Genomic DNA, 14,183 nt, shown 5'->3' with positions numbered 1-14,183 from the left:
TTATGAGATTACTTAGACTGCATTGACAGTGTCAGACTATGACTCCAACTCGTGAGTAGTTCAAACTTAAATTAGCCTACACCAACCAGGAGCCAGGACTGCAAAAGACACTCAATATGGAGACAGAAAAACTTTTCCGTTTAGAAGAAGGCCAGTGTTCCAATGGAGCCTCCAGAGGAGACCACTTTCATGTTGTGCTTGCCTTTCAACACCCTTTCCTCGGGTGGTTTTAAGCCCAAGCTTCTCCATGTAGCCTAAAATGTTCCCTCCCAGCCTAGGCTGAGGCCACACTGCTCCTGTCCCAGAAGAATGCCAAATCCCATCACTCAAACTGCATTGTTTTCAAAGCTGCAGAAGCAACACTAGCTAGTGACTCTGAGGTTGTGCACGTCAACCCTCTGGCTACCTGCCCTTACCCCGCTGGCTACCTGCCACCCGCCCCCCCCACCTGCCCTCACCCCCCTGGCTACCTGCCACCCGCCCCCCCACCTGCCCTCACCCCCCTGGCTACCTGCCACCCCCCCACCTGCCCTCACCCCCTCTGGCTACCTGCCACCTGCCCCCCCACCTGCCCTCACCCCCCTGGCTACCTGCCACCCGCCCCCCCCCCACTACCTGCCACCCGGCCCCCCCCACCTGCCCTCACCCCCCTGGCTACCTGCCACACCCCCCCACCTGCCCTCACCTCCCCGGCTACCTGCCACCCACCCCCCCCTCCCCCGGCTACCTGCCACCCGCCCCCCCCACCTGCCCTCACCCCCCTGGCTACCTGCCTTTTCATGCTCAGCCTTATACTTCCCTTCCTGCTGTGTATCACAGGGACATATGGAAAGTCATTCCCTTCATCCTGCATGTCTGTTGCATTAGGAGAAGGCATGGCTCCTGCTGCAAACACTGTGAATGCTGCTGAGAACCTCCCTCCATGGATGGCTTTTATTTTTGACAAGGAAAAAAATTCATGTATATATATATGTATATACATATATATGTATATACACATAGAGGCATATAGCTATATATAAAGAAAAGGTGTTTATTCAGAAAACGATGGTAGGATTCAGACTTTAAAGCACAGTTAGACCCAGGACCTCTATTGAGGTTGAGCCTCTGGAAAGCATGGAGTCCCTTAAGTCTCAGAGGGGTCTAACTGCTGGTAGTGCCTTCTATGGTTGTATTGCTCTGTGGGTATTTGTTTTGAAGATATTTTCTTTCTAAATGTCTTTCTTATATATGTTTTTTAATGAGTAATAAAAGCTTACTGTAAAAACAATTCACAATGGAATCGTTCTTATTGAACGTCATTATCTTATGGAGAGTGGGCTGGAGAGAGGAAGAGTGCGGCAACCTCAGGTACCTTTCTTGGCAGAGCCAAGTTTTCTTCTACAGTAAGCTTGGGAATGAAGGCTATACCATTCAAATGCTTTTGAGAAAACTGTCCAAATAGTAGAGGGTACTGCCTCAGTGGCTGGCTCTTCTCCATCTCCTCAGTGCTGAAGAGGGGAGTAGACATACAGCAAACCACATGCCAGCATTAGAAAGAGCAGCAGCTGCCATGCAGTGGTGGCGCATGCCTTTAATCCCAGCACTTGGGAGGCAGAGGCAGGCGGATTTCTGAGTTCAAGGCCAGCCTGGTCTACAGAGTGAGTTCCAGGACAGCCAGGGCTACACAGAGAAACCCTGTCTCGAAACCCCCCCAAAAAACAAAAAACAAAAAAAACAACAACCCCCCCGAGAGAGAGAGAGAGAGAGAGAGAGAGAGAGAGAGAGAGAGAGAGAGAGAGAGAGAGAGAGAGAGAGAGAGCGCAGCGGTAAGCAGCACTTCTCTGGAATTTACAACGATGATTTCACCTGCAGAGAGCTGAACTAGTCCCAAAGAAGCCTGCATTTTGGCCCCTCTGATTTCCAGCAAAGAAATCTCTTTAAATTCTAGAAATAGCCACATAAAGTTAACTAGGGAAATCACTACCTACCTTCCAGTGTCGCTCATGTACCACGCAATGCATGAAGCTTCAGGCTGCAGGGGCTCTTCAAAGCTTATCCAGTCCTGCCCCTCTCCACCAGGCATCCTTAAAATTAGCCAATCACAGGGCGGATGAGGTAGCTCAGTGGGTAAAAAGGTGCTTACTGCCAAGCCTGTTGATCTGAGGACAGGGATAGGGAAAGGAGAGAACCCACTCCCACAAGTTTTTTGCTGACCTCTTCATGTATGCTATGGCAAATGTGCACCATGCGTGTACACACAATGTGTGTGCGTGCGTGCGTGTGTGTGCATGTGCGTGCGTGCGTGCGTGCGTGTGTGTGCGTGGTGTGGCCCTAGCTGTCCTGGAACTCACTATATAGACCAATCTGCCCTCAAATGGAGATTTACCTGCCTCTGCCTCCTATGTGCTGGGATTACATCTGGCTTATACCCAAAATTTTTGAAGAATTAGCCAACATCGAACCTCTGCCTAGCTTGGTCCTGCATATCTTGTACTAGGGTCCAGCCAGGTGGGTTTGCCTGGTCCCTACTACACACATCACACCCAGTCCTCAGATCCACCCTGGGTCCCACATCCAATGTACCAGCCTAGCTTTGTCATCCCTGCCACACAGCCTCCACCCACCAGGCTTTGGCCCGCCCGCCAAGATTTACTGCCAATCATCTGGCTCCATCCTGTTGCACAAAAATAAACTTCAAGTAGATCAAAGACCTAATTGTGAAACCTGAAACCCTGAAACTGCTGGAAGAAACATGGGCTGGCTCCTTCAGATACAGGGACAGAGGAAGGACTTCCTGAATAAGGACTCCATATACCCAGAAACTAAGGCTACTAGCTAAGGACACAAATCTCGTGAAGAGGAAGCCCATAGAGAGATTCTTGGCCAGCTACACATCTGACAGAGGATTAAAATCCAGAATACAGAACTAAAAATCCAGAAAGTCAAAAAGAAAACAACCCATTTTTAAAAATGGGCTAAGGAACTAACAAGAGTGGGTAAACAAGAGGTTTCTCAAAAAAGAAAACAAAAATGGCTAATAAATGCGTAGAGAATTCCTTCTAGTCTGACTCAGTCCACCCTCTTACACCATTCACAGTGGGGAGAGGAAGATGATTCAGGGGTAATGCATCACTATTCCTGGAAACAACAGCCCAGCACAGGCCTGGACAGACACGGGCACAGCAGAGTGTCGCTGAGCCACAGTGGAGAGCAGACGTCCTTCATGGTTTTGCATCTTCAGCAGGGAGTCCAACTTGCACAGCTCAGCCCCTCCAAGAGCGTGCAAAGCAGGAGAGGGCGGTGGGATGGCAGCACAGTGCTTGACAAGGATCCTTGTCAGGACCATTCACATGCCACTCCTCAGGCGCAGGCCCTGTGCAAAGGCCTGGCTGTAATAGGGTCCCGCTAGCGTGAACCTCTAGAAGGTACTTCCAAGGTGCCACATGTGCACGTCCATGTAGACACAGTTAGTGAGGTTAAGACCTTTACTTCCCAGTGAAGGACTGCTCTTGGCTTCACAGAAACACTTCCTTCCTCCCTTCCTTCCGTTCTTTCCAGGTCTAAAACGGGCTATTTGGTGGACAGTAGATGAGCAAGCCTCTTTTATCTCAGTGTTTAAAAAGACGAGGAAGACAAAAAGCAATTCTTTCTTAATGGTAAAATCCACAAACTCTGAAGGAATGTGTATTGTACATCTCTTACTACTGTCTCCACCGAGGGCCCTACACAGAGAAATGACCTGCACAGGTCAAGGCAGAATGAGGGGTGTCTTTACACACTTGTGGCATCCACTGACTTGTGTGTGATCAGATGAACACACAGGTCCTCCCTTGTGTGGTGATTTTAGGGAGTTCCTGAGTCCTCTGCAGACTTACTAAGAGGCTGTCCATGAACCCAAGCTTAAGAAGCTGGGGCTAAGGAAGGCATTTTTCATCTAAGACTTCATGACAGCAAAGCTACCATCTTAGAGTCATACCACAAACTCAGCCATTGGTGGCAGCATGCTGCATACAGATGGGGAGGAATAAAGGTCACATAGAAACCCATGTTCTGTGTTTTTATTATTCTTATGTCTCCTGGCTTAGAATCTGCTGCAGCTTAGATTCATTAATTCATTTTGTTGTTGTGACTAAGAGCAGAGAAATACCCAGGCTGTTTTCTATGAGACAAACCCTACAGAGGCAGGAAGGGACAACAGGGCAGGGCCTAGGAGGTTAATTAGGTTGTGGGGGCAGTAGGTGGGGTACTGGGGTCTATCTGGTAGACAGGCTTTAGAAGCAGGAGCGCTCTGCCTGCTGCACTTTGGATGGGCTGCCCTGCCCTGCCCTATCATGGAGCATGAACTAAATCACAGAAACCACATGAACATTTTCACTACGTAAAACATAAAAGTGATTCAGATTTAGATTCGAAATAAAAGCTTTCAGTAAAGAATTACAGTTTTTATTTGCAAAAGTTGAAAATGCTCATATCAGTTACCAGCTCAGAACCTGGGCTCCCATGGGATCCACTGCATAAAATGACTCTGTCACTTCTTGCCAGGTTTGGGGGCCTTTTCTAGGCCTTGGATGTATTTTCCAGGGAGCCGATACTCTTCTACAATCCAAAAAGAAAATCTTCAGCCGAGCCTGGTCTCAAGTCCCTACTGCCCGTCCCTGCTTCCCATGTCCCTTGGGCCCTGTAGCCTCCTGCCCCTCCCTACTCACTTAGCCCAGTGTGTTCCTCCCTGCTGTCAAGGATCTGTTATTCCAACACATGACCCACCTTCCACATCCTGTTCAAGCTCATCTCTGGTGACACCTCAGTTAGATCATTCACCACAAACCGAGGTTGAAGAGTGTATTTTGGTTATTTGTACCTGCTGGCTAATATCTAGATCAGTGGTTTTTCAACCTTCCTACTGCTGTAACCCTTTAATACAGTTCCTCATGTTGTAGTGACCCCAACCATTGTAACTTTGCTACAGTTATGAATCATAACGTAAATATCTTCATCATGTAAATTCCTTGGTAGTCTTGGGCAATTCCTGTGAATGGGCCATTCAACCTCCAGAGGGGTCACAACCTACAGGCTAAGAACCATTGATCTAGATGTACAGAGAGAGAAGGCATATGTCTGTTCAGGTCTCTTAGTCCCAAGCCACCACGCATGGGCTCTTCACATCAGCAGCTCAGTGTTGGAAGTATATTGCTGTGGACGGACTGTCACGGGCACGAGACAACTCCACTTATTAAGCCTGTGCTTGTGCCAGTCTCTCGAGTGTGAGACAGGCATGAAAATACAAGGTCTATCTCAAGTTCTATTATACAAAGGGCTCAGACATTACAGAAAAATTAGTGTCTGATTGATTAGACACTAATCAGAAACACCAACACAATTCAGAAGCACTAATGCTGGGAAGACCTACCACGGTCACAGGGAAATGGATATTACTCCTGAGCTGAGCCTGTGAGCCTGTGAGGACAGACAAAGCCAGGGCTATGAAGCACACAAGGTAAGGGGACAGCAGTCAAAAGCAGGGAGACGTCAAGTGCCTGGGGTGTTTGTGAACAGTAGGAAACTGGCTGGAGTACAGTTAGGGTGTGTAAGGAGCGAGGGCGAGAGCCCGCAGGAAAAACAGGCTGGGAGGGGCTTGTTCCTGAAGGCACAGATAAAAGGCCTTATTGGGAGAGTAAAGAGATTAGATTTACTTTAGAAAGCTGAGGCAGAACTTAAATAAAGAACTTAAAAGAAGAGGCTAAAGACCCAGAGGGAATCAAAAGAACTTTGGCTCTAAAGAATAAAGAGTTGGAGCCTAGCTACAGTACTCAAGAGTCAGGTGAGCTCCAGGCAAGGGACTGAGTTTCTGTGGACCTCAGTTCCCCATCTGCAATACAGGAAACCGTCCTGCAGCACAGTTATAGCCAGAGAGACCCCTGTACCAGCACAGCTGAGCTCCAGGCACTGCTGGGCTCACCACATGATTTCTAGAAAGAGAAGATGAGGAGGAAAGCTAAGAAGATATACGACGGAAAGCAGGGGTTCTGAAAGAGCCAAAGATCTGGTGCAGACACTGGTTTCATCTGCTCACTGCTATAAACTGCAGTGTGTCTGTGTACACATGAATGCATAGACTCTTGCTCCTTGATGAGGTCATGTCCCATTATTCGCCCATTGTAAGCTGAAAGTAGGGTAACTGAGGAGCTGGAAAGATGACTCAGCAGCTGAGAGCATTTACTGTCCTTCCAGAGGATCCACCTGGTAGCTCACAGCTGCGGCTCACATCTAAAACTCCAGTTTCAGGGGATCTGACGCCCTCTTCTGCCCTCTGAGGGCACCAGGCACACACATGGTGTACAGACATACATGCAAGCAAAACACCCATGTGCATATAAAATTACTTTAATTAAAAGAGAGAGATAGAGAGAGAGAGAGAGAGAGAGAGAGAGAGAGAGAGAGAAAGAGAGAGAATATGGCAAATGGAGAAGGCACATAATCCAGCCAAGCTGCAGTACACTTTAGCTAGGTGGCTCAGCATAACATGACGATCTGTTTGTTCCCACACCATGGTCACGTGGTGGGGTGGGGACACTCTTGCTGCTGCTGCCTAGCATTTCATCAGACTGTCTAGCCAGTGCTAGTTCTGTTAAGAGTCCAAACTTTAAAACCTGAAGTACAGTATCTATGGAATGCCTATCTCTTGCACCACTGTGACATAGACCCACTATAAAGACTACATAGATACAGGCTAAGATGGTTAGACTCAAGTGAGTCAGAGGCAAGATCGTTGCTAAGCTACCCAATGTCTTCTCAGAAGGGCTACTCACCAAGCAATAGCTGGCCCAGGTGGTGTATCTGGTTCCCTTGGACCTGCACCTGCAGACTGTCTTTGGCCCCGGGGGCAGGAGAGACGATGGTGCTGGCCTGACATCGCTGCTGGAGAATGGCGGCCACTGAGCATGGATCTAGACCATAGGTCTCCAAGTTCCGGACCACAGTCACCTGGGGACAGGAAGCTGACAGTGGGTGCTTGCAGTATGTTCTCTACTCCAAGGGTCCTTTTGGCAACCACTTCACACTTACTCCATGATGGTTCTCTATCCCTGGAACTCTGGTGCCTTTCTGTCCAAATCACTTATACTTTCATGTTTCTAAAGTGACCTTCTCTGCCTCATTCAATATATGTGTTAACAGATATTCTATCCTATCTATGACACATATTTAAGGGTTTTTAGCCATGAGAATTTAAAATGTAAGTAAAATAGTATGATGCCAAGCATCAATCTACACCTTTAATCCCAGCATAAATGATGGATCTCTGTGAGTTAAGAGTTTGAGGCCAGCCTAGTCTGCATAGCAAGTTCTAGACCAGCTAAGCACATTAGGAGACCTAGTCTCAAAGTCAGCTATGTGACTAAAACAAAACACAAAATGTGCAATAGTGTGATGGGATACATACCCATCACTAATCTCCACATTGACAACTGAGGGCAGTCTGGGTTTATTTCTGCCTCCTACATCACTTTACAGCGAATCCTCCTACACTTCCGATCACTTCATATATAGATATTTCAGTATGCGTCTCCAAAGGTTAAGGACCACTTTTGTTTTGTTTTAAAGACAGAGTCTCAACTATGTCTCTCTGACTGGCTTCAAACTCTCTGTATAGACCAGGCAGTGTCTAACTCAGAGGTTTCCCTGCCTTTGCTTCCTGAATGCTGGGATTAGAGGCAGGTACCACTGGCTGTGTGAGATAAGAACTGTTTTAAACATAAAAGCAAGACTTTTATCTCAACTGAAAAAGGAGCTGACGGCTGGGGAGATGGCTCTGTGGGTAAAGATGCTCACTGCACAAGCCTGGCAACCTGAATTCAGTGCCTAGGACCCACATAAAGGTTGATGGAGAGAACCACAAAGTTGACCTCTGACCTCCATACATGCACTGAAGCATGCATGCCACCCGTCCCTCCTCAACACCAATAATGATGATGAGTGTTGATGATAATGAAATGTTTTGTACCTGACAACAGTCCCGTAAGATCACATAGCTAGTCAACAACAACAATGGCGTTTTTCCATTATTAGCACAAATGAGAAGAGCGTGATGGCCAGATGCTCAGTGGTTCACGGCACTGGCTGCTCCTCCAGAGGACCTTAAGTTCATTCAGTTCCCAGCACCCACAGGGCAGCTCACAACCTTTTAACTCCTTCTGAGAAATCTGATGCCCTCTTCTGGCCTCCATGGGAACTGCATACATATGGTATCCAGACACACACACAGATAAAAACCCATAGACACAAAACAGAAATTAATAAATCCTTAAAAAAAAAAAAAAAAGTAATAAAAACCATAATCCAGGGCTGGAGAGATGGCTCAGTGGTAAATAACACTAACTGCTCTTCCAGATGACTCAGGTTCTAGTCCCAGCACCTTCATGGCAGCTCACAGCTATCTGTAACCTCAGTCTTAGGGGATCTGACACCTTCTTCCAGACTACACAGGCACCAGGCCACACATGGCACACAGACATTCATAAGGCAAAACACCCACAACATACAAAATTAAAAATAAATATGTAAAAATTACAATCCTCCTCTTGCTTTGAAAAAGCTAGAGATGATAAAGGATTAGTATCAGGGGAGGCTGGGGGGGCTGCTATACAGTGTTTTTTAAAAAGCTGTATGCTTGCAGGGGACTGCAGACACGCTCTCAGTGGCCATAAAACTAAACAAAACAAAACAAAACAAAACAAAACAAACAAACAAAAACCCTTTACTTGCAGACCTCCAGAAAGCAACTCATTTTATGAAGCGACAACTTCAGTTTTGGATAGTTCTATTATGAATAAAAGATTCATACTTTATAGACACAAAAGTGTTTGGTGTAATGTCTGGCACGTGATTGTTGGTAATCAAGATTAATATGAGTGGCTCCCCTCTAGGGGCCACTTCCTGCTAAGTGTTAGCCTATGCACAGCCTTCACTGAAGGAACTCACATGGCAGGTATTACCTCCAATCTTCACAGAAGGAAACTGAGGCATTAGGAAGTTCACTAAGGTGTTCAAGGTCAAGAAATGAGACAAGGACACCCTGGAACTCCAAAGCCCAGAACTATACCTTCTGCCAGGTTCTCTGTTTCAGAACCCAAGCCTGGTGCTCAGGGTTTCTACCTCCGTCTTTCTCCTTTAGATATGCAGACTAAGGCAGAGGACACTAACCAACACATTTTGAGGGCAGTTTTAACTTGTTCCCTACAACTTCGTGTTCACAGCTGAAATTTTTACAAGCTATTTTCACTGAGCAAGGCCAAGAGGTAGACTGTAAGAGACAGGGGCCTATAAAGTACCAATGAAAAACCCAAACTCACTTTTCAAACAGGCTCTAGCAAGTTTCTCAGTACAAATCCCCAAAGGGCAGGAGGGAGTGGTTTAATGACACCTCTCACCGAGGACCAGTGCAGACACACAGACACAGACAGCATGGGCTCTTCCAATCCAACGTCTCCAATCATATCAGAAAACCAGACCTTAGCAGGGAAATTAAGCTACCGTTCCCAAGCACTGGATCTTTCATTTCTGGCAGTGGTAGGGGTGGAACCCAAGGCTTTAGCATAGGCTAAGCAAATGCTCTGACTGAGCTGCACAGCCCCAGGCCCAGTACTTTTAAAATTACCTTTTTATTATAAGCCTTCTGTGCAAGGGTGATATCAATTGGACAGAGTTTCCCTTTCTTTAGAATGGGTTCCTGGCCAGGAAATGTCACTTGGTAGGCAGGCTGCAGATTTTTCAAACACCTAAAATGAGAATTTGAGATATAAATAGATCCAGGCAACAGACAGCATCTCTCTGCCTCCTACAACCATGAGCACGGGGTGCAAGTTTTGTAGCACACTGATTTGTAAACCTGGCTGCAGGTTAGAAGCACTGACACCACCTGGTGAACGGAACCACAGACCAATGAACTCAGTGCCTCAAAGCTCCCCAGGGTATAGCTAAAGCTGACATCACTGACTTCAAGATGGAACAACAGTGACTTGAACACCTCTACTTGTTTGGCCTCTTGGAAATCTATTGTCTGCTTTGAGGAGGTTACTACCTGTCTCAAAGAGTGCACCCTACCAGCTTACAGCCTCCACATGCTGTGTTACATGTGTCACATGTTCTTGCAATGCAGTTTTTACTTAATAGCCTGTGTGTGTATGAAGTGAATGCATGTATGTTTGTGTGTGCTTGTGTGGATGAGTGCAAGCAGCTGAATGGTATGGTGCATGTGTGGAGGTCAAAGAACCATCTCGGGAGTCAGTCCTCAGCTTTCACTATTTGGAACACAGTCCCTATGTTTTCACAGCTGCAGACTCTAGGTTATCTGACCCATGAGCTGCCTGCCAGGGACTTTTACGTCTGTCTCCATCAATCATAGGAGGACTCGGATTACAGAGGCACACCTGGCATTACCTGGGCTCTGGAATTCACTCATGCTTTACCCACTGAGCCATCCCCCAGCAACCTGTAATAATAATGTATCTTTATAGAACACTCAACTCTACAGTAGCTCATGCCTGCAGCCAGCCAGCACTTAGAGGCACAAATTCATGGCCAACCTAAGCTATGTGGTGAGCTTGTCTCAAAACGAACAAAGCAAACAACTCAACTCTCCGTCCTAACATAGAACACCCTAACCCTTTTAAGAGGCAAGGCCGTGCTCCAACAGACTCACAGAGACATGTGTGTGGCAGGAGAGTCGGCATGAGCTACATACTTTGCTGGATCCCAATATGAATTGTTTTCAGCTATGGTTCTAAAGAACAAAAAGTATCAAGAATCTTTGCTTTGAAGACAACTCCTCGGCTTAAATGGTTCTTTTATTGAAGTTATTAGTTCTAGCTAATGTTTCTTTTCTCTGTCATGTTCTTCTATGTCATAATGGCTCGAACTGTCACCAAAGCTCTCCTTATCAGAATAAATGAAGCCTATGTTTATGGGGAAAAAAGCCACTGACTTAAATCGTGACGATCTGTGTGGGTGAAGGGCACACATGCACTTGTTGGTGTGGATGTTTGTGGATGCATGCACATTGAGTCCAGAGGTCAATTCTGGGTTCCTCAACCACCCTCTACCTTGTCTTTGAGGCAGAATCTGTCACTGCACCTGAAGCTCATCAGCCTAGCTGAGATAGCAAGCCAATGAGCTCTGTCCCCAACACTATGGCCAAGAGTGCTCTGCCACAGCTGGCTTTTACAAGGGTACTGGAGATCTGAACTCAAGCACTCATGTTTCCACCACAGGTGCAGGCTAAAGACGGTGGTAACCATTCTGAAATTCTGCTGTAGGTGCTAAGGGCAGTGGTGCAGGCAAGTTGAAAGGGCTCCTTGGTCCCTGTTACCTGCTCAGGAGGGAGTCCCATGGAAGCTTCACGACCAAGTGCTGCTCATGGTTCTCTAAGATGCAGTCACATAAGATAGGATCCAGCTTCACCAGACTAAAGGAAAAGCAGAGGCAATAGGGCAATTTCAGATTCAACCAAAGTGAGAGTGCCCGTCACCTGTGCCCTCTGCACATCCAGCTCACTGAGCTGTGGGACCAGAGGCCAACGGACAGGAAAGCCCACCAATGGGAGGACAAAGAGAAGTAAATGGTGGAAGAAAATGTGGAAAGGAGTAACCAGGACTCTTGGCTCAGTTCTGCTATGTGACCATAGCTGTCAAGGCTCGATTCAGTCAACAGGCTAGCAAGGAAGAAAGGCTGTAAGTGCTACATGCTATGGTCATTACAACGTATACATGGACTGAGCTGCTACATACTATCCCAGAGACCCACATAGTTAATGGAATAACTCAGGGCTAGTAGCATGCCATCTGTAGCCATTTATAAGAAAAGTTATGCAAAAAGCCATAATGACTTGGATTAATATTTTTCAAGGTGGCGTTTTTCCTGACAACAGCCATATGCACTTGAACATCAGTGGCAGACATACACGAGATATGTGTACTCAGCTTACGGGCCATGCTGACACCATGGGATTGACCTGAACCCCAGGCAACAGCCCATGGTTTGCAAGCACTGGGCCTGCCTGCTTCTAAGCTGCTGTAATCATCTACTCTCCATTCCAGAAGCCTTCCCACCCTTTGGTTTTATAGTTCTTACATTCACATATGTGTCTCTGTATGTCTGCAAGTGCACAATACACACGTGGAACAATTTGCAGAAGTTGGTTCTCTCTACTCAGCCAGTCAGGCTTGGCAGAAAGTGCCTTTACTCACTGAGCTCTCTGGCCAGCCCATTCCCTGCATCCTTTACTGTCTATAAAAATGAGGACCCGACTCCATCCTGATGCTGCCGCCACTCACTCACTCACTTTCTGTTGTCAGCATCCACCAGGTTGTTTCTCTTGGCATAGTCAGTGATGATCCTTCGGACCTCACTGCCCTCAAGGGTGCTCCCTTTCCTAGAAGAGAGAAGTAACCAGAGGTTAGTTAGTTCAAGCTGGACCTGGGGTCCATCTGCAAACGTTCCGACTCCCTGCTTAGCAGGGCATTTTCCTTGGCTCTTGCCTTCCTTTTCTGCTTTTCCTAAGGGAGGCAAGCAGGGCGACATGAAATGCAACTGCAGACTAAGAGGCCGACTCTCTCATTCACCTAACCCAAAAAGCCACCCCCAGGAAGGGAGGTGTGATGCTGCATTTAGAAGGAAGACGGGCAGAGCAGGATTGCCAGTCACAGGAAAACACTCAAGATGAGGGGAAAGTGCAGGCAGACCATGTAGGGAGAAAAGAGATTCTCCCCAAAACTCACTTGTGGCCAGACTCCAGGAAAAGCTGGGTCATGTTGGCTGGGACACAGTAGAGGAACTTTATATCTGGAGGGAGATAGGACTGCTCCCTGCTACCTCCCTGGACAGTCTGGGAAGTCAGGGAAGGCTCGGGGATGACGAAAGATGTTATCCTAAACCCAGCAAAGAAAACAAATCACACGCATTACACCAGTGCCTTGGCAGTCCAGGTCTGTGGCCCAGTGCCCTTAAACCAACTGAGCTGCGGTGACAGGCCCTGCACTTACCTCGGGTGCCTCCAGTCCACAGCCACAATGCTCTCCACCCCTTTGCTCAGCTCCTTGACCTGGACAATCTGCTCCTGCTGCATGTGCTGCAGGAACTTAGAGAGCTGGGAAGAGAGGCCAGTATAGGGGACTTCACTGACTCTGTCCAGAGCACCTAGGAGGGCCAGGTCTGCGGCGAGGTGGGGACTGGAGCATTGTGACCCAGTTGTTGCTGTCATTAGACTAGGCACCGAAAGACTACACACGCTCCTGCAACTTGAGGAGCAAGAGGCTACTAAAGGGCTGGAGAGGCAGCTCAGCAGGCTTGACCTCACACTGCTCTTGCAGAGGACCCAAGTCTGACTCCCAGCACCCATGTTGAGTGGCTCACAACTGCCTGTAACCTCAGCTCTGGGAGTCTTCTCTGGCACCAGCACTCACACATCTACACATAATTAAAAATAAAATTAATTTAAAAAAAGAAGCTGCTAAACTAATTGGTGAAGCTGTCAGATTCTGATCAGACAGAAAGGAGTCAGAAGGGGGAGAGGAGTGGGTGCTTTGGCCCAAGAGAGTGTCATTATTTCCCATTATCCCTAAACTCAGGAGGCTGATGAGTTCTAGCTTGAGCCCCGTGTACAGGGCCTCCTACATCCATCTTAAATCACACATATTCCTTAAGACCGTGCAGACATTCAAAGAAGGTGCCGGCGCTTACCTTTTTGTAGCTTGACTTCTTTATATCCAGTTGCTGTCCTTCAGGACTAGGACAGATAAAAAGGCAAATTAAACCAAAACAAAAAATTGTGGTACCTGCCTGACACAAAGGACCTTCTCAGGCTATCCTTCCCTCCCCCATAGTCCAAAAGAGGCCACCATTCTAGAGCTCTCTGCCCAGTTGTGGTATCAGAGACGGCCAGGGATTACAGGCTGCTCTGAGTCAGAACTATCCAATGGCACGTGTGTGGTAGCCAACGTCTGTCCAATGTGGGCCACTGGTCATCCGTGTGACCGGGAAACACCTGAAACGCCTACTGTGACTGGGGACCTGAATTTTAAACTTTAATTTAAATTTAATTTGCTACATGTGATTAGTGACCACTGTAATCAGACACAGCTTTAGAGTCCTCTCACACCAGAGAATCTCCTGTGGCCGCACAAGTTCCACTTCAAAGTGAGCCTTACCAA

At 47.3% G+C, this 14,183-nt stretch overlaps 1 protein-coding gene across 2 annotated transcripts in view; it reads right to left on the bottom strand.

Annotated features, from left to right (window-relative positions):
- Positions 1–14,183, bottom strand: part of Eif2d (eukaryotic translation initiation factor 2D) — a 31,904-nt gene that overhangs the window by 8,465 nt on the left and 9,256 nt on the right. The window contains exons 8-15 of one of the 2 annotated variants that reach the window (XR_013112803.1): positions 13,714–13,759; positions 13,017–13,120; positions 12,753–12,902; positions 12,317–12,406; positions 11,345–11,440; positions 9,635–9,755; positions 6,789–6,963; positions 1,971–2,066 (exon numbers count right to left, since the gene is read on the bottom strand). Coding sequence is in view for 1 of the 2 variants with exons in the window: in XM_034513480.2 (XP_034369371.1) it covers positions 4,511–4,578; positions 6,789–6,963; positions 9,635–9,755; positions 11,345–11,440; positions 12,317–12,406; positions 12,753–12,902; positions 13,017–13,120; positions 13,714–13,759 (850 nt within the window). In the remaining variant the exon portion in view is untranslated. Of the gene's footprint in view, positions 1–1,970; positions 2,067–4,403; positions 4,579–6,788; positions 6,964–9,634; positions 9,756–11,344; positions 11,441–12,316; positions 12,407–12,752; positions 12,903–13,016; positions 13,121–13,713; positions 13,760–14,183 lie in introns of those variants that run through there. The other variant, XM_034513480.2, reaches the window with a different exon arrangement.

Source organism: Arvicanthis niloticus, chromosome 10 (genome assembly GCF_011762505.2).
Source record: "Arvicanthis niloticus isolate mArvNil1 chromosome 10, mArvNil1.pat.X, whole genome shotgun sequence".
In the NCBI taxonomy this organism is placed as follows: domain Eukaryota; kingdom Metazoa; phylum Chordata; class Mammalia; order Rodentia; family Muridae; genus Arvicanthis; species Arvicanthis niloticus.
This window is presented reverse-complemented; position numbering and strand designations above follow the sequence as displayed.